The following is an 18799-nucleotide window of genomic DNA, read 5'->3' on the forward strand; positions in this document are numbered from 1 at the left end:
TTTCTTCACCCAATAATGCCTTGATTTTTCGTAGCAGACGTATCTGCAATATGGCTGGTATTTAAGATTATTGGAATTATGTCTCCACAGAAATGTGCAATAATCATTTACTGGTTATCCCTGTGTGTGTGTGGTGGGTTTGGTTAGTGCAATCAGTGTACCTCACACGGCGCCTCGGCGGCGTAGTTGGTATGGTATTAGCGTTCTCCCTCGGTGGTCGCGGGTTCGAGTCTCGGCCATTCCATTGAGGAGTGAGAGATGTGTTTTTCTGGTGATAGAAGTTCACTCTCGACGTGGTTCGGAAGTCACGTAAAGCCGTTGGTCCCGTTGCTGAATAACCACTGGTTCCATGCAACGTAAAAACACCATACAAACAAACAATAATGGATCCTGATTACCCCAGCGTGGCCACATTCTTGGGACTGGTTGACCCCTGTACAAAAGGGTAACTGATGATTAATTATTGATTATACCCAATGTGTCCCAGTTAGTGAAGAAGAGGCTTGTGAATTAACCAAAACTATCATTATGTCTTCAGAGGTCCACTAGAAATATGTGGAAATAGTTTTCATTAGATTTTTAGGACCTTTGGGGAGAGGTGATGCAGTAGGAATGACTCCCAACAGAGTAGATGAAATATTAGTAGCTGCCGCAGGGCTACTTTTCTAGGCGCTGTTGCCATGTGACAAGATGTAGCACTTCTCAAAGGCTGGATTATCCTGCCAGTCTTATAAATGAAGGAGCCAGCTTTGGACATGCTTAGAGGGAACTGGCCATATTGAAGGTGTCAGAACAAGGAACTAAATATAAACAAAACCAGAGAATTAACACAGTTGACTTAAGATTCCACACCAAGAAGTTTTACAGTTCCTTGCTAGATTTGCATCTAAAAAATTTTTGTTACAGCATCATAGATGGAGGAGATATCAGGTTATTGCATTTGACAACGTTCTCGAGGGTTGCTTGTGAGAGAGAGTGAGAGCATGGTTGTAAGTGTCGGGAGCGATTGGAATAGTTTGAATGGTTGTGTATGTTTGATATGTCGTGTCTCATGTCTAGTATCGCTGTTAATATCTTATAGTGGTTTTCCGAAAGAGAGAGAGCGTAATTGGTGGGTGGATGGTTAATGAGTGAATTGCTTGTTAGCAAGCGTCTGGGGTGTCTGCTGGCTCGGTTGCCGAGTCAGCCAGTAGTCTGTTATGATTAGTCATAGAAGGAAGTGGTCTTGGAGATATGGCCGAGTCTATTGATGGTCAGTTGTTGTGTGATATGATTGATTTTGATATTGTATAGTTTTTTTTTTTTTTGTATGGTGTTTTTACGTTGCATGGAGCCAGTGGTTATTCAGCAACGGGACCAACGGCTTTACGTGACTTCCGAACCACGTCGAAAGTAAACTTTCATCACCAGAAATATACATATCTCACCCCCTCAATGGAATGTCCGAGAATCGAACTCGCGGCCACCTCTGAGGCAGGCCAAGACCATACCGATCACGCCACTGAGGCGTTCATGTATAGTTGTTGCGCATGTGTCTGGTTGCTGTCGAGCTAAAGAGTGTTTTATCTGATTTTGTTTTTTTATGTTTGTTAGTTGTTTGTTGGAGAAAGCGTTGATGGTTGTTTGTGTATTAATTTGTCGAGTTGTCTTTGATGTTATTGGTGATTGTATGTGGAGTGAGTTGTTTTGAGTTGTTTTATGATTTATTGTGTTGTTCTCGAGTTGTTGATGTTTGTATATGTAGTGATTATTGTGTTGTATTGGAGTTGTGGTATGGTTACGGTGTTTGTTTGTTCTGGTGAATTGATGACATTCAGCGGTTATTTGTCTTTCGACGACATTATCCAGCGGACAGCCCAGTTTCTCGCCTGAGATCAGTCGTATCTGGTGAGTACTACAAGGGAGGGAGTTTTTAGATCATGGGCCTACAGCCGAAACCCTCCCCCACCCCCAGGGTTTTTGCAGACCATATTTTTTCTATACTTTAGAGTCCGTAGATTCAGATTTTGTTGATTTTGGCCGCTACAGCCAAAAATTGAAAAATATTCAGGACAAAAATTGGAGAAAATAATTTTTGTTTTTTGTCACTCACAATAAAAATTCAATATAAAATGGTAAGGAACTGTGGTTTACAAAGTACGCTGAATCGAATGAAATGGTTTATTTAATCGAAAAAAATAGGAATCAATATGTTAATTAGGTTTAAATATAAATTTTTGACTCATGAAAAATGTATATTATTATAGTTTGCTCTCCTTTCCTTCAGTGAAGAGATAGCGTTAGAATTGGAATATCCATAAAGAGCAGTTTTTTTAGATGCTAGGCTATCATATATAATATGTTATATTTAGCCCAAAAGGAAAGCAAATATATACCATGAGAAAAATTATCTTCACCGCTTGGGCGTTTTATTCTTGGGTACAGCCATCTGCCATGTGGACCATGGACCAGTTGCCTCCCCCCCCCCCCACCCCCCCCCCCCCACCCCCACCCATAAATGTATCTTTGCAGACTACTTTTTTTATTTCTTTCGAGTCAGTTGATCCAGAGTATGATTTTCTGTATTCCGAGATGTCAAGATTTTGGCGGCTACATCCAAGATTTGAAAATCATTTTAAAAAATCTATTTAAAAAAGTGTTAGCTTAACTAACTGGGCAAGGAATAGGTTATGCAATTTGATGTAATTTCTCATCAAAAGACAAATTAGATTAAATCATGGGATTTTGAGGCAAAGAATCAAAGGAAAACAAGAAAAGAAATTAAATTGATAAATCTTTGGTTTTTAAGAAATTTCGTGGTACCTACTATAGGTACAATAAATTAAAGTGTTCCTTTTGGTAATATTAATGCTTAATGTTCTAAAGGGTCCACAATAATACAAAGTGTAAAAAGTCCGTGTATAATTTTGAAGACTTTACAGAAAGCTTTCGAACCCTTCCCTGGGCTCATCTTCAGTCCAAAATTAATGCTTAAGAAATAAAAGTGCATTTGACTGCTAAATTGACTGCTAAAATGATTAATGAATTAAATGCCAAAGGAAATAAATATGTTTATTAAGACATTTGATTTAGTAAAGTTTGGTTTTATAGCCCTTGAATACACACTAACCTGAAAATAACGGAGTTGTTGATTACATACGAAAATCAGTATTATCTTTAATGCACAGCGTTAATTTTAGTGCGGAATCCCATATAGCAGAAAATCGCCTAAATAAAAATAAGCTGCTTTCATAAGCTAAAAAAATACATCAAAGATAAGTAAATATACACAGATGATTGCTTTATATTTATTGAAATAATTTTTACCATAATAGTTACCGAGAATGATTAAGTAAGGACCTACAATTAATACTGTATATTCAATCATCATATTCGTAATCAGATCAGTGATATTAATTTCCTCCATCTCCCCCTCCTCTACATGATCCCCTAGATTCAACATCAATCAGTTCTTGCGGCATCAGTGATCCACTACACCATACAAAGTCTAAGCGTCCTTCAATGATACACCACCCAACCCATGTCACCCCCAGCGCCTCAGTGGTGTGGTTAGTATGGTGTTGGCGTGCAAATCGTTAGCCGCGAGTTCGATTCTCGGACGTTCCACTGAGGGGTGAGAGATGTGTATTTCTGGTGATAGAAGTTCACTCTCGACGTGGTTCGAAAGTCACGTAAAGCTGTTGGTCCCGTTGCTGAAGAACCACTGGTTCCATGCAACGTAAAAACGCCATGTAAACAAACAAACAACTCATGCCCGTCTGGAGAAGGTATACTATCTGGTTTAGCTTGACCAGCTCTATTCCATATGAATACTAGATAGTTTGCCCTCCTTATAAGTGTTCTCTAAGTGACAGCGGCATGGAGGTAGCAAACTCATATCTAACCCATCATAATCTGCAAGCATAGCTGATCTGGGGCTGTATTTATGAAGAAAATTATTATAACATAGTTTGTCAATACATGACTGAATTGATGACTGATTGTAGAGCAAACATGCCAACTTTTCTAGCTGGATATAAGTACCTTCATCCACAGAAAGACTAGATCCAAAAGATAAACTCAACGTTTCTCTGTAATAATTTCCATGGCAGTAACTTGCCCTTCCGAACAAATCGGCTCACACTATCACATCCAGAAAAAGCATGAAAGGAAGGCAAGACTTCATGTATCTCCTGACTAATTACATCTATAACTTTTTGTAATTCTATGAGGCGTCTTTCATCTCTTACTCCTGTATCGAACAATATAGTTTGTTTTATGGTTTGTGCAAATTTCAGCAACAAGATGAACACATCTGTATCTGGTGATCTGATAATAATGGAGAAATCTTCGGATATTTGAGAAGCCATATGATGAAGATGCAAAATAATTCTAGTGTCAGCCTTCTCTTGGGATTATTTCAGGGCCTCAACCTCATATGTGTATGTACGAGATCCACCAGTACTTGTGATAACGGTGTAGTTTTGACCACTCACAAAGTAAATAACTTTTTTTTTAACTTTATTGTATATCTATCTTGCTTCCATTCTCTGAATAAGAAATGTATTAATTGCTCTTTGTTCTTTGTGTCTGCCATGAAACTTTTCCAGTTTCGGAAAATTTTTGTTTAACTACCCTTAAGCAATAATGTGGTCAATGCTGTCATTGCTCCTCTTCGCCTTCTCTCTGGATTTTTAATTGAAAGTGGTATGCGTCAATAACAGTAGAGGAAAAGACCCCATATAGACTCCACTTTTCTAACCCCGCCCCCCAGCCCCCAAGGGGCGTGGCTATCCCCCATCCCCCTCCTGATAAGCTCATGTACGTATGTGAGGCCTAAAAAGGGGCGGGGCAAACCCCCGAAAGGGGCGTGGCCACCCTGACCCCATATAGTCTCCACTAGTCTGGGGGGCGTGGCCACCCCTGACCCCATATAGACTCCACTAGTCTGGGGGACGTGGCCACCCCTGACCCCATATAGACTCCACTATTCTGGGGGGCGTGGCCACCCCTGACCCCAAATTGACTCCATTTGTCTTACAAGCTCATGTACGTACATGAGCTCATATTAGGGGGCGTGGCACCCCCGACCCCAAATAGACTCCACTTGTCTTATAAGCTGATATACGTAGATGAAGTGTAAAAGGGGGTGTGGCCACCTTTGACCCCAAATCGACTCCACATTATTGATGACCTCATGTACGTCCATGAGGTCCAAAAGGGGTGGGGGCGTGGCCACCTGTAACTCTACAGGAATAAAACCAACATTTCAACCCCCCCCACGACCCCAAATTGACTCCACTTTTCTACTCATGTGACGTCACATGACTCTATGGGAATAAAATCACCATTTCAACCCCCCACCACTGACCCCAAATTAACTCCACCTTTCCTAACCCCCGTGACGTCACGTAACTCTTCAGGAATAAAACCACCATTTCAAACCCCTACCCCAAATTGACTCCACTTTTCTACCTCCTGTGACGTCACGTAACTCTTTGGGAATAAAACTATCCTTTCAACCCCCGACCCCAAATTGACTCCACCTTTCCTACCCCACGCGACGTCACGTAACTCTACAGGAATAAAACTGCCATTTCAACCCACCACCCCAAATGGACTCCACTTTTCTACCTCCTGTGACGTCACATAACTCTTCGGGAATAAAACTACCATTTCAACCCCCCACCCCAAAATGGACTCCACCTTTCCTACCCCCCGTGATGTCACATAACTCTGCAGAAATAAAACCACCATTTCAACCCCCCAACCCAAATTGACTCCATTTTCCTACCCCCCTCCCCCCGTGACGTCACATAACTCTACGGGAAACCCATCATTTCACCCCCCCAACCCCAAATCGACACCACCCTTATGCCCCCGTGACATCACACAACTCTACGGGAATAAAACCACTCCACCCCGACCCCAAATAGACTCAGTTCACTGCTTTTTTGCGATTCATGTCCCCTTTAATTGTTTTCAACGTAACCGGGACGTTTACCTCTTCCTCCTCCTATAAAATCTCTAAATTTATATATGCACATCGCGTTTATAGCCTCTATCGACTCTCTCTCTCTCTCTCTCCCTCCCTCTCTCTCTCTCAGCCGTTACATTTTGTTTTATATATATACACAGCTGCTTAGATATTCGGATTATCATGATAAAAGGATATTTGGCGACTGACTTCAACCTCATGTGAGACATATATTTATCAATTTGATATCTCCCCCAATAACCGACAGGGACAATGTTATCTGATGATGAATCATGCACACACACACGATGAAACGAGACCTTATCGCCATATTTGCCAAGCTGACTTCACCGTCACGTGAAATTTTATTTATCATAGAATTTTAGTCTAAATCTCCATGCCGAACTATACCTACACAAGGACAAAGGCACACATTTCAATTTTGTTTATTTATTAATACCGAGTTTGAAAGAGGTTAAATGAAAAATCAAATGACAGACGGAATTTCAATTTTGTTTATTTATTAATACCGAGTTTGAAAGAGGTTAAATGAAAAATCAAGTGACAGACGGAATTGTTATTATATATTTGTAACCAATGCTAAATACAGGGGAATGAATTAATATTCCATACAAATACATACATTAGAAAAAAAAACTGTACAAACACGAACGCGATAATATACGCATTCGCTTTTTCAAAAACAATACTTCAACAAAACACATGACTACTTGCACGAGGAGGTTGATGAAGCCATGGCGAGAGTTCACGTCTTGATGTGACAATTCTTCAATGGATAATGAGCTACGAAAGCCCCGCAACCCAAGCTCCCTCTATCACAATCACCGATTACAAACCAGTTGTGACGAAGCATCAAGTCTCTCGCACTCCCAGCAATGATTCACACTCACACGAATAAACAAGTCTTATCATTCCCTCTTGCCAAAGGTCATCCACACAGATCGGTGTGATCTGCATCTTTGGAATACAATACTTTAACGAAATACCGTATGTCACACCTGATTATTGCTTTTCCGACTGAACACCATAAATACAGCCAACAAGGGAAATTGACGTTATTCCTTACCCAAAGTGTATAAGAGTAAGTGCAGCACGCCGACCCTCCGTCCCTACAAGTATTTCTCTTGACCAGAACGTCATTTCCCTCCGTCACTATTCAGTAAGTAGCATATAAAACACTTTCCATTTACTTGAACATATAGTAAATATTAAAAACAGCATTAAGATTCATCTGTATACGGAATAGATATTCTTATAAAATAATGTACCCGTTGAAAGAAGCGGAATATATAAAACAGTCATTATTCCTCCCTTTCAGATATGGGAAATAACTCTAATAGTTAACTGTCAGCCGACAAAGTAGCCACTCAAGTCAGACACCATTACTATTATGGTGTTGGAGCCCCAAACTCATTTATTAGGAAGGTGAAAACGGGTCATGACCATGAAGGAGGAGAATAAGAAGTAGCAGGAGATGCAACAACTCCCACTGGCAGCCCACAACAGTGCAACCCCCGATCAACTTCGCCACCACCTACTACTGGAGGAAACGACCAACCCGGTGAAGGTATAATTATTCATAAGGATTTATTGACCACATAAAGAAGACGGACAGGAGGAAGATAGACAATTATGTGACGCATGGAAAAAAAAAGAATTCTGATTCTGAAAGTTCATACCTGCGGTGCTTCTTTCTCTAACCATTTAACGTTTCCAGTACCCGGTCAAGCAAAGCAAAATATCGGATGCTTAGCATAGTAAGGTGTAAATAGGGTTAATGGAAGCCTCTAACTCGCCAGGCAATTGATAGCTGGGTGTTCAAGACAGTCAGTGTAGCCAACCTTAGTCTTCAACTTCAATTGTAAATGAATGAAGTAAAATTGCGTTATTTTACATCAAATTGACTTCTAATCAGTTGTAGCTTACGTCATTAATCTATTTTTATTATTATATATTCAATTGGTAATTCTGGTTCTCCCACCAGGCTAAAACTATAGTGTTTGATTTTGAAACTAAAATATCTCTACTATTGCTGCAACACGGAAACTTTGTAGCATATGTACTTTATAAGTTACTACTGCATATGATATAAAGAATCGCCAGATTTTGATACAAATGGAGACATATACTCGGGAACTGTCTATTTCTGGCAATACACGAAGAGGTGCGTTCGGCTCCAAAAGTTAAGGTTCCCTTTGTAACCGTACGTCTTAATAACTGAAGTCATCCATTTGCTACAATGCTTGAAACTTTCAGTATATGAAGTTCTTGCGTTCATTTACGACAATGTATCTCGGAAGATCAGCCAGCGTGTAGTAACTTGAACTTATATTGTTACATTAGCATAGCATAGGTACTACATGTTGGTGGGGTAGGTTATGAACGGTTTCACCTTAAATTTCGGTAATTTGTACCGTTTAAATTGTGAAAACTATAAATGTTAAAAATGTAACCGATGCACAAGGATCTAAGATCGTTAAAAAGGAAAAATTAGATTATGTACATAATGAACACATTTTTATGCAAATAATTTCTTGCTGTACAGACTATGATTCCGTCAACACACAAGGCGAGTAATTTACATTTTAGTAATTGGAAAGGGGAAGCCTTAACCGAAACACTGAACTCATCCTAATCTTGACAATATGAAACTCGTAGTAATGAAAACTTTCTTTACCTACTCACTGTATTTTTGTCATCATTATGTAGATTTGGTATGAACAGAAACTAGTTTACAAAGGAATGTGTACGTTGTTCCTCCCAGCAAATATGTCACGGATTGCCTACTGTTGGGTCGTCTTCTATAAGATCACACGTAAAGACGAGAGAGCGCACCAGGAAGCAATTCATTGACAAAAAATCAGTATTGTTATCTTATTTGTTCCCCAATTTGCTTGTCTAATTTGTAAAGGAATGAAAATCTTTCTAAGCCTCCGTATTCCCAAATTTTGTTCTAACCTGTCTTCATGCATTTTTTTTAGTCCAGTTAGATAGTCTGTTAGTAAGTAAATACTACCTTAATACTAACTGCCTTTTTAATAGAATATTTTCATTTTAATACACATTACAAAGCTACCAGTTTAACGATTATGTCATGCTTTGATATATGTAATAGTCATTCTGATCTGTGTTTGTTTGTATGGTTTTTACGTTGCATGGAACCACCAGTGGTTATTCAGCAACGGGATCATTCTAATCTGGAGGACACTTACAGCCAAAACAGGCAGGATTCATAGGTACTGCATCTATTTTCCCAAATATGCAGTGCCTGAAGCAGTTTCTTCAATTACAAAAACTATATACTAATTTTCTTCAGTATATAAGAAGTATATCCATTTTTCATTATGAAGAAGTTATTTATTTTGTTTTGCTTTGTTTGTATGGTGTTTTTACGTTGCATGGAACCAGTGGTTATTCAGCAACGGGACCAACGGCTTTACGTGACTTCCGAACCACGTCGTCCAAAGTGAACTTCTATCACCAGAAATACACATCTCTCACTCCTCAATGGAAGAGACGAGAATCGAACTCGCAACCACCGAGGTGGGACGCCAACGCCATACCAACCACGCCACTGAGGTGCTAAGAAGTTACTTGAAAACTTATTCTGTTCAAAACCATTTATAATAGTAATAAAAAGTTAAGAAACCTTAACTGTAACTGACAAAATGACTGATGTATGCCTGGTGGACCAAATGAGAATTGAATTTAAGTTAAGAACTTACCATAAACAATGATCGGGAAATGCGGGATGATTTGTCAAGTAATGATGTATTACATCAGCGTTTTTTGCTTTTACTCTCTTAACCCTTTCTGGATACATTTCAGACAGGCTGCAGATTTGCTGGGGCTTCTGTTGTTGTTGTTGAAGATTAAGCCAGCCTTGTGCTGGCACGGGCTCTTGCTCCTAGAGGAATGTAAATATATACGCCAGATCCTGAACTGTTTGGACTGCCCTTCAATGAAAAAAAAATATTGTAACTTGAGCTTGGACCATTTTCTTTGGAAATAGGTCAGCAGCGTGAGGGTGCTTATAATAATTAAAACTTTAACGTGTTGCCAATATAACTTTTTCATCTTGTTAAGGTTATTTCATACTGTTTTCATTGAAACTACATTTGCTCTTTATTATGATTATTGCTTCAGGAACTTAAATTGCCCGTCTGGTTTTGGGTTAACTTTTGGTAAACAATTTGTGCAGAACTCCTTATAATGTATTTTGCATTGATAGTGGTATATTATGGTACTTGGAAAGGCTTTCTGTTTTCATCCCAAAGTGGTTTTTAATACTAGACAAAAAAAAAAAAAAAAAAAAAAAAAAAAAAATGCAATTTTGAAACCAAGCTAAATTTGTATAGTTTGTTAAGGAGCAGAATGTAATGGAATATAGAATTTTTGCCAAAGGCCAAGCACTGGGACATATGAGGTCATTCTGCACTGAAATAGAAAATGACAGCTAAAAGGTTTGAAAGGTGACAGGAGGAAAACCTTGTCATTATACTATGAATCAACTGTTGGGAGAGGGTGGAAAGCAAGATGGAAGACAGAGAATATGAACAAAAGTACAGTAAAAGGAATGAAAGGGGGTTGCAGCTAAGGTAATACAATACACCAAAAAAGGTACACTGATGGTACTATCTGCCTACAGAGGTCAAAATATCAAAACTGTATTATGACCATGTTGAATTCTAAGCTAAATTTGTCCCCATTGCATTGGTATAATCTGGTAGTTTGTGAACAGATATTCTTAAGTACAAGAGGCTGCAATATATGGCATTCCAACTATGGGACAGAGCAGAGATGCCCACAAAACCTCCATTATTCATAGAAATATATAGTCAAATTATCGGCAAATAGTGAATCATGGTATGTTACTAATATATTTTATTTCTGCAATTAACCTGAGCAACATCAATAATATTCTGCTAGACTACTGCTCAGTTCTTATCCGAGGGATGATATCAAATCCAAATGAGCAATTTTCAAAGCCATAAACAAATATGAGCAGAACCTTAGGGTATCACGATATAATTTATGTGGAACCAAAATTATTTTTCCCAAAGGCCAAATTAAAAGCAATTCAGAGCTGATAACAAAAGTTTTCTGAATACTGTTAATGCAATTCTCAAACACTACAAAAAGATTTCACTACGCACCTGGAATGCTGCAATTCCATGCGCAGAGCTAACATCAAGGGCCGACGAAAGAATGAAACCCATAATTCATTTTCATGAAAGAAAAACAATGCACTCAGACTGCTGGGGATTTGCTGTACTGTAAAGTCTTCAGACATCCACTATTCATTACTTTCTCTTTCTTAAGAGTACATAAGGTTCGCCAGCAAGAGTACATGTTGGCAGAAAGCTGGAAAACACTGCCTTGCTGTTTACAAAGCTATAAATAATCTGCAGTCTTTTACTATAAATAATTCTAAGGTTACAGTGCTAAGAAGAATGAAATAAGATTCCCATTCACTATTTAGTGCTAGGTAACTAAGGTAAATTTATAATGTCTAATGTTAACATTATTAAATAATTTAACTAAATTGCTGAGTAAGCATCCTCAACTCTTAAAGGGCTGGTTTTCAGTTCGTTCTTAATAAATATATTAGATCTTGCAATATAAAAACACTGTATCGTGTTTCTAATTAATCAGTAGAAGGATCCACAGTAATATTCTTGTTTATCAAGACGAAATATATTCGTAGAAATATTTACAATGCTTAGAGCTTTTGTCCATCTTCTGTGAACAAGACCACAGAAGGATGGGTGAAAGTTCTACACATTGTAAATATTTATGCAAATATATTTCATCATGATACACAAGAATATTACTGTGGATCCTTCTACTGATATTAGATCTTATTACAATACAACCATGGATCCTTCTACTGATATTAGATCTTATTACAATACAACCATTTTTAAATTTAACATCTGGTTAAAGTGACAATGTCAAGGTCTTTCATGTACAGTGCATCATGGTACATGTTATACTTTTAAAACTCTAGTCAAGTCAATCTAAGTAAGTGAAACAGGAACATTAAACAAGGGAAATTGTTTTTTTTTTATTTATATAATCCTTATTTACAAAGATATTTTAGTACTGGCTATACTGAATACTGTATGCAATATCTTTTGGTAATGTCATATCCCTATCATTCTAAAGCTTCATTATATTTGGATTTCCTAGAAAATAAATATTAGTTTTCAATTAAAACAGTATAGAAAAATTTAACAAAATCATTCTTGGAAATGCATTTCATATGCACCCTTGTATACAATGCATACATATAGGAGAGAAGAGGAAAGAGAGAAATATAGGTATTATGTAATAAAATGTGTGATATCTTAACCATTGTACATGCCTAGTAAATTTTTATCACCACCATATTCAAAGTATGTATACATGAAAACATTTATACTTCTTATATTATTGCTTCTTTACATCATAGATTATAAATATGAAGCATTCTGTGCTCAACTAAAGGAAAATTACGCTCCATGATGTTATCACATCTAAAACCTCCAAGGCACAGTAAATCTTCCAGAAGAAAATGAACTGACAAAGCATTATGCCAGTGTTTTGATAGAATTATTAGTTAAGATATATGTAATGTATTAATGTATATTAATAAATTCAATATATGTATCACAGAATTTTGATTATACAATAATGGAAAAGGTCAAGGCATTTTCACATCATCTACTTATTCAACAAAGTTATGAGTGATAGAAGAAAAAAATACCTAATGCGAGAAGTTTCGGATAGGGTTTCTAAACTTAAGCGATTGTGTTTTTTGTTTTACAACATTAGAAATATAGAACTATCTGCACTAGGGCTCTAGTTCTCCTAACACTCTCAACTATCGCTAAAGTACAGAAAGACACAGATGCATGAACCAGATGATTGTTTATGGATAGAAGTAGATAACTAATATCACATTGCATTAACAAACACCTCTGATTTGTGTGCAGGGTTGTACCCAAAGAGAAAGTATAGCTTCATTTGGCAGACTGATTCCAGGTGGATAGTGATTTGGTTACAGGATTATAACCCAAGAATTCATGGGGTTCTTCAAATCAATATGATCTTGGATATTAATAAATTTTGTCTTCTGGACTCTTGAAACATAATGCCAAGCTGTATGATGATATAAAAAATGTGTAATACAACAATACTTTAAAGCTATTAAATAATCCAGCTTGTTTACAATTATTTAAAAAGATTTGTGGTATTTTGCATTTGCAAAACCAAAATATTTTCTTAAGACAAATGTCAAATTGTTTCTCAGTTTAAGAAAAATGAAAACAACCTAAGCATTCCAAAGAAATTTCTGAAGATAAAACTTGAAATGTTTTAAGCACCAATTCTTAATAGTTATCACTATGTTGAAGCATTTACTCACGTTTTCTTTATTATCAAAATGAAATATCAAACATGAACCAATATTACAACACCTAATAAAAACTTCTGGCATCAGATTTTCTGACCAGTACCTCCTAATTCATTTGCTTTCACCATCAATATATTCAAAGCCTGAATCTAGGGAACCTGTAGAATTGTGAGGGACAAAATCTTCCTCAAAGCTTCTTGAAAGCTGGTCTTCTACAGGGGGCCTTGTGGCAACCATCACACCTGCATCTTCTTTGTTGTTGGAAAGGATATTCCCACTGTACTCTGTGAGTAAACTAAAAAAAAAATTGAATAAATAAAAGAAACTCTCTCCTCAACATGACAAAGTTTAATGAAAACTTATAACTCTACATCCAATCATAAACAATATACTGACAAAACACTGTCTTTATTTATGGAGCCTCTAAACAAACAAGTAAAAATACTCCAGAAATTGTATTCTTGTCTAGAGTACTGTACTGTAAAATACACAAACTAAAAAAAATTAAATAAAGTTGTGGCACTCTGTATTATTTTTGTTCAAGTGCACTGAACTTACGACCTTAGAAATCCTAACCAGAAACTACAATGACAAACCAATCCTCACAAATTTAACCTATCCTAATCACAATCTAAACTGGTTTGAATTGAAAAGTATACCACACTTGAAAATACCTTATTTTAATAATGATGATACGTAACTATATTTAGTTTGGGACAATTTTATTTCCTGTAACCTCAACATGATGGAGTAACTTACCTTTCCATTAGTGCCTCTTTAGGAATATCTTTGAACGATGATATATCTGAACCCTCTGGCCACATTACCAATATGCCATATTCGGCACTGTTTTCAATTTTGCAGTGACTTACAGAAATCTAAAAAGAAAATGTATAGCATGTATAGTTGTGACAAATAGCACAGAAATTGTTGCCAATTTGCAAAATATAAATCATTTACACTCCTCTTACCCTTGTTTAAAAAAAGCAAGTTAATTTTGATACAGTCTATATACAAAAGCTAACCGGACAGGTGTCTCGGTACCATTTCCTTGCCAGGAATGAATGAAATAGGAGAATAAATAGAGAAAAGAGCCAGGCTTAACTTGAAAGGATGTGAGACATTCTTCCCTAAATAAAGAGAGGAGGTTTGAGAACTGAGGGCAACACAAGCACTTTATTGAAAAAGAAACATTCTTCATATGCACTAAAGTGACTACTATTGAGTATGCTGCTTCATTAGATATTAGGCTGATTTGACTGATTCAACTTGTTAAACATCACCTTTTGCTGGCACACCTTCTTATTGGGTGAGGTCACAGTGGCAACAAGTTCAGCTGGACCGTGGTAATGATGGTAGCATTGGAGGAACAAATAAACAGTTATGGAACTGCGCAAATAATTTTAAAATAGAAACACTGTACAGTTACATAACTAGGATTGTTCCTATGATGATACAACTAAGGAGTAGTAGTTAAGTCAACAACTGACTTGCATATCCTCCTTTTACAGAGCTGGTTCAAAGGGTCTATTCTTTAAAGAAAGATATTAAAGCAGGCCAAAATTTAAAAAATTCCACTAGTAGCTGTTATCCAAGAGCATTTGCATGAAAATGGCTGCAGACACTGCAAAAAACCTTCAGTGCTATCTAAAATAAGCAGCACAAGGTAAGCAGTAATTCCATTAGGAGTCAAGAACACAGTGTAGGGATTCTGTATTATTGAAGAATGAAAAAAAAAAAACCCAAAATATACAAGGAATGCAATATACTGTTTCAAAAAGGGAATAATAGTCATACCATACTGTTTTTTCCTCAATAAGGAATAAATAGTAATAAAACACAACTGAATAAATTCCTATTACAAACTGCAGTCTTCAAATACCTGAATACTGAAATCTTCAAGTAAAGTGAATACCCATAAACCTGTTTTATTACATGTAATTAATGGGCAAATACTCAGAAAGGTGTACTGAAAAATATTGTGGCCCTGTTAAAATACTTCTGATACAAAGTTAATAACTGATATAAAGTTAATAACCAAAATTATCACCAGAAAAATATTTACCTTTGAGTCTTCTTCAACTTGAATTCCCACGCCACATCCATTAAAACATGTTTGAGACAAATCAGCAAAAGCAGATTCTCGGAAGTCAACTCCTTTCTGGGTGCTGTCTCTTACTGTTGAACTTTCTATTTTGGTGTGTGTCTTCCCAAGTCCAATCATTCCCGTCACTCCACCTGAAATACAAGAATAACATTTATGCTGTAAAAGGTACATTTTTCATGAAGATTAAATTGCTTGTAAACATTTTATCACAACAATGCAAGAAATCTCTTACTTTCCTAGAGGGACCTAGTTCATCAAATAATTCATCCCAATATTTATTACAATTCTTTCTCAAAGGACTCTTAAATATACAGGGTGTAACATGAGTTTATGCAAAAATTTCAGGAAATGAAAATCTTAAGGCTTCGTTTATTGGTGAGGAGGATTTTTAAAATAAAACTTTTTCCTCAACGCTCAGCCAACATGGAGTATGTGATGTCTGAGTGGTCAGGGATAAGGGGGGCCAGAGAGGGTTGATGAAATGGATTAAGCAACTGGATTGCTAGTCTTTTAATTATGAGTTTTTTCTCTCAGATTTTTGAAAAATGTAACATTACAGTCCCTTCAATTAGTAAATCACCTGTGAACAGACTTCACTGTAATCTAATTATAATAATTTGCTTTACATATCAAGAGAGTGGTGTAAATGTCATGGAAGTGTTGAATCAGGAGTCAGGACTAGGCCTATGCTGAAGGAATGATAATGAAAGTAATCATGATGACGAGGGGAAGCAGGTAGGGAGGTTACTGCACTTTGAACAACGTCAGCTTTTTTATCTCTTTTGATTACTGCATGAATATACCTTTTCCAGTAGACAGAGACGAAAGCATTTTCTTAAGTGTATTTTTCGCTTCAACTGGTGAACTGGTGAATGATGAATAATTTTCATGGAGAACGAGATATACACTTGAAAATACACTTTAAATCTTTGATCTTTGTTAAATGAATACGCCTATCTTTGATGGAGAGAAGATTCCAATTGGCTTGCTTTTCTTTCCTTTATCGGATTCCAGCAAATGCCATTGACAGAGAGGGAGGTTTCAGTGATACTTTGTTCAGTATCTAAGGAATACATTTGATTTGGAAGTATTTATTCACATTGGCCTAATTGCAGATTTCCTTTTTTATAACAGTGGAATTCATTATTGCAAAACCCATAAATAAACATAATATCTGCATTTTCCACAATACTGGAATGATATGGCATTGTCTCCAGTTTCTTGCTCACAAAATGAATAAGAAATCTGACACTTTTAACCTGAACACACTCTTGGCAGAAAAACGAGGCTGTTTAGAGTAACAAGCAAAGTGAACATCTCCATCCCCCTCCCCATAGCCGTGCGTACTCCGACATCCTGTGCGCACCATCTTACTTGGCCATTTAATGATAATGGTCATTTAAAAAATTCACCTCACCGACTAACAACGCCTTAAAATGCATGTTTGTAGAATATTTTCTGCTTAGAAAGATTTTTTCTTTCATTTCCCCAAATATTTTCATAAACTCGTGTTACACCCTCTATACAGGATGAAACAACTGCCAGTGGGCAATCATATACATACCCAAGACATATCAATTTCGGTTGCTTGAGATCTAGTTAATTCAGAATGAGTTAACTACATCCCACACATGTAAAACAATGGTTATTTGAGTGCAATGGTAAGCATTCATGGATATGCATACATTTCAAGTAGGTGCTATATAGTAAACTATTTGACTTACAGCATTTATGAAAGCCTTCCTCATATAGTATCAGAGCTAGGGAATAAGAAATATAAACTTACTTTGAGCTTAATTATTTGTAAAAATAAATACCTTAGGATAATCAAAGTTGAATATACAATTTTAAACAAACACTGGATACATGAGAAAAAATTATTGATAAAATAATTTTGTGTAATTTGCTCTATATGTTCATATACTGAATCAAGCAAAGAAGGCAACCATGCATTAATGATCTCAAACATAAGAAAAGCAATGACTTGCATACACTATTCTATAGATACCATATGATACTTGTTTACAATTGCATCTTTGGCCGCCTGTCTGAAAAGTCTATTCATTAACTTGAGTGTAAGTGATGATGGAAAAGTATTATAATTTATAAATTTCCCTAAATTCTTAGAATATCATTTTCAAAGATATGCTCACCTTGAATCTCAACCTTATCTAGTGTAAGATTTCCTTTATGGTGTACAATACCAATCTGATTTGGAAGCGGCTTCAGTGTTATGTTTTGCATAGAGAAATCTCCAGTAATGTCAATCAAGACATCACCTGAGTTTTTAGTACCCTCAATGATAACATCAGTTCCCACACCTGAAAAGTGAATAGAAAAACTGAAGAGAGCAATAACAGTGTGGTTTAATAATGAAAGAATTACAACATTGATTATATAATTAATGTACCCATTTTTAATTCTATCAGAAGTTCAATTATGCTGTATTTTTAAATTGGTCCATATAATTTGAATTGTTTCCTTGCGCAATAAAAAAACACTATTTCAGCATAAATAAAAAAATATTGTTGAACAATTGAAAATCCTCAAAACCTCTACCATGAAGAATATACTCTACTTTTTCCCTTTTGATTCCAGGAAGACTTTTCTTGGGCACTAGAGTACCTGACCTAAGGATATAGTTTCTTTATTTAACAAAATGAGGTAAACCAAGGTGGACAACAGAAGGATGAGGGATGCAATCTCTTTCCAATTAAACACTAAGTTTCTTACTAATGCTATACACTTCCAAAAACAGTAACATTTTATCTCACCTAGTAATGTGCCACCACCACTTATGAGTCCAATGTACTGCAGCAAGTGAATGCCAGGTAAAATTACAATGATGTCATCTTTTTTTGCAGCATTTAATGCCAGCTGCAGACTTGGATAACTCTGGCATAGCGCATCTTCTGGTACCTGTATAACAAATTTCTTTATTTATAGAAAATTACAGCAAGGTATCAAAGCAAAGCATGTACAGCAAAGGACTAAAGTTAATAGTAAGTGGAAATGCCTTTTGTCAACTGCATATATCATATGATACCCAAACACACAATAAAGTGTTAAAAACTGCAACAATCTTCTTTGATGGGTGTGCTAATACTTTGTCTTCAAATGTGAAAAGAAAGAAAAGACAGACAAAGACTTTGGCAATTAGTGAATACTCTAGCTGGGCCAAACGGTGAATTCTCTTCCAGTAAAGATATGAGACAAGAATATAAGTAAACTATTTAAACCATAAGTATGGGTAAATTATAAATTAAGGAAATAAAAACAATTAGCAAGTGTAAAAATTAATAAATTCATGTACTATGTA

The 18799-nt window shown here is 36.4% G+C and overlaps 1 protein-coding gene across 3 annotated transcripts in view; it reads right to left on the minus strand.

Annotated features, from left to right (window-relative positions):
• Positions 1-12031: 12031 nt before the first annotated feature.
• LOC135197089 (protein nessun dorma-like) overlaps positions 12032-18799 on the minus strand; it is a 165794-nt gene continuing 159026 nt past the window's right edge. For all 3 annotated transcript variants that reach the window (XM_064224050.1, XM_064224048.1, XM_064224047.1), the window contains 5 exons: positions 18255-18399; positions 17634-17801; positions 15439-15611; positions 14133-14251; positions 12032-13668 (listed from right to left, as the gene is read on the minus strand). In XM_064224050.1, coding sequence (XP_064080120.1) covers positions 13485-13668; positions 14133-14251; positions 15439-15611; positions 17634-17801; positions 18255-18399 — 789 coding nt within the window. In that variant the 3' untranslated portion in view covers positions 12032-13484. The remainder of the gene's footprint in view (positions 13669-14132; positions 14252-15438; positions 15612-17633; positions 17802-18254; positions 18400-18799) is intronic.

This window comes from Macrobrachium nipponense, chromosome 18 (assembly GCF_015104395.2).
Source record: "Macrobrachium nipponense isolate FS-2020 chromosome 18, ASM1510439v2, whole genome shotgun sequence".
Taxonomy (NCBI): domain Eukaryota; kingdom Metazoa; phylum Arthropoda; class Malacostraca; order Decapoda; family Palaemonidae; genus Macrobrachium; species Macrobrachium nipponense.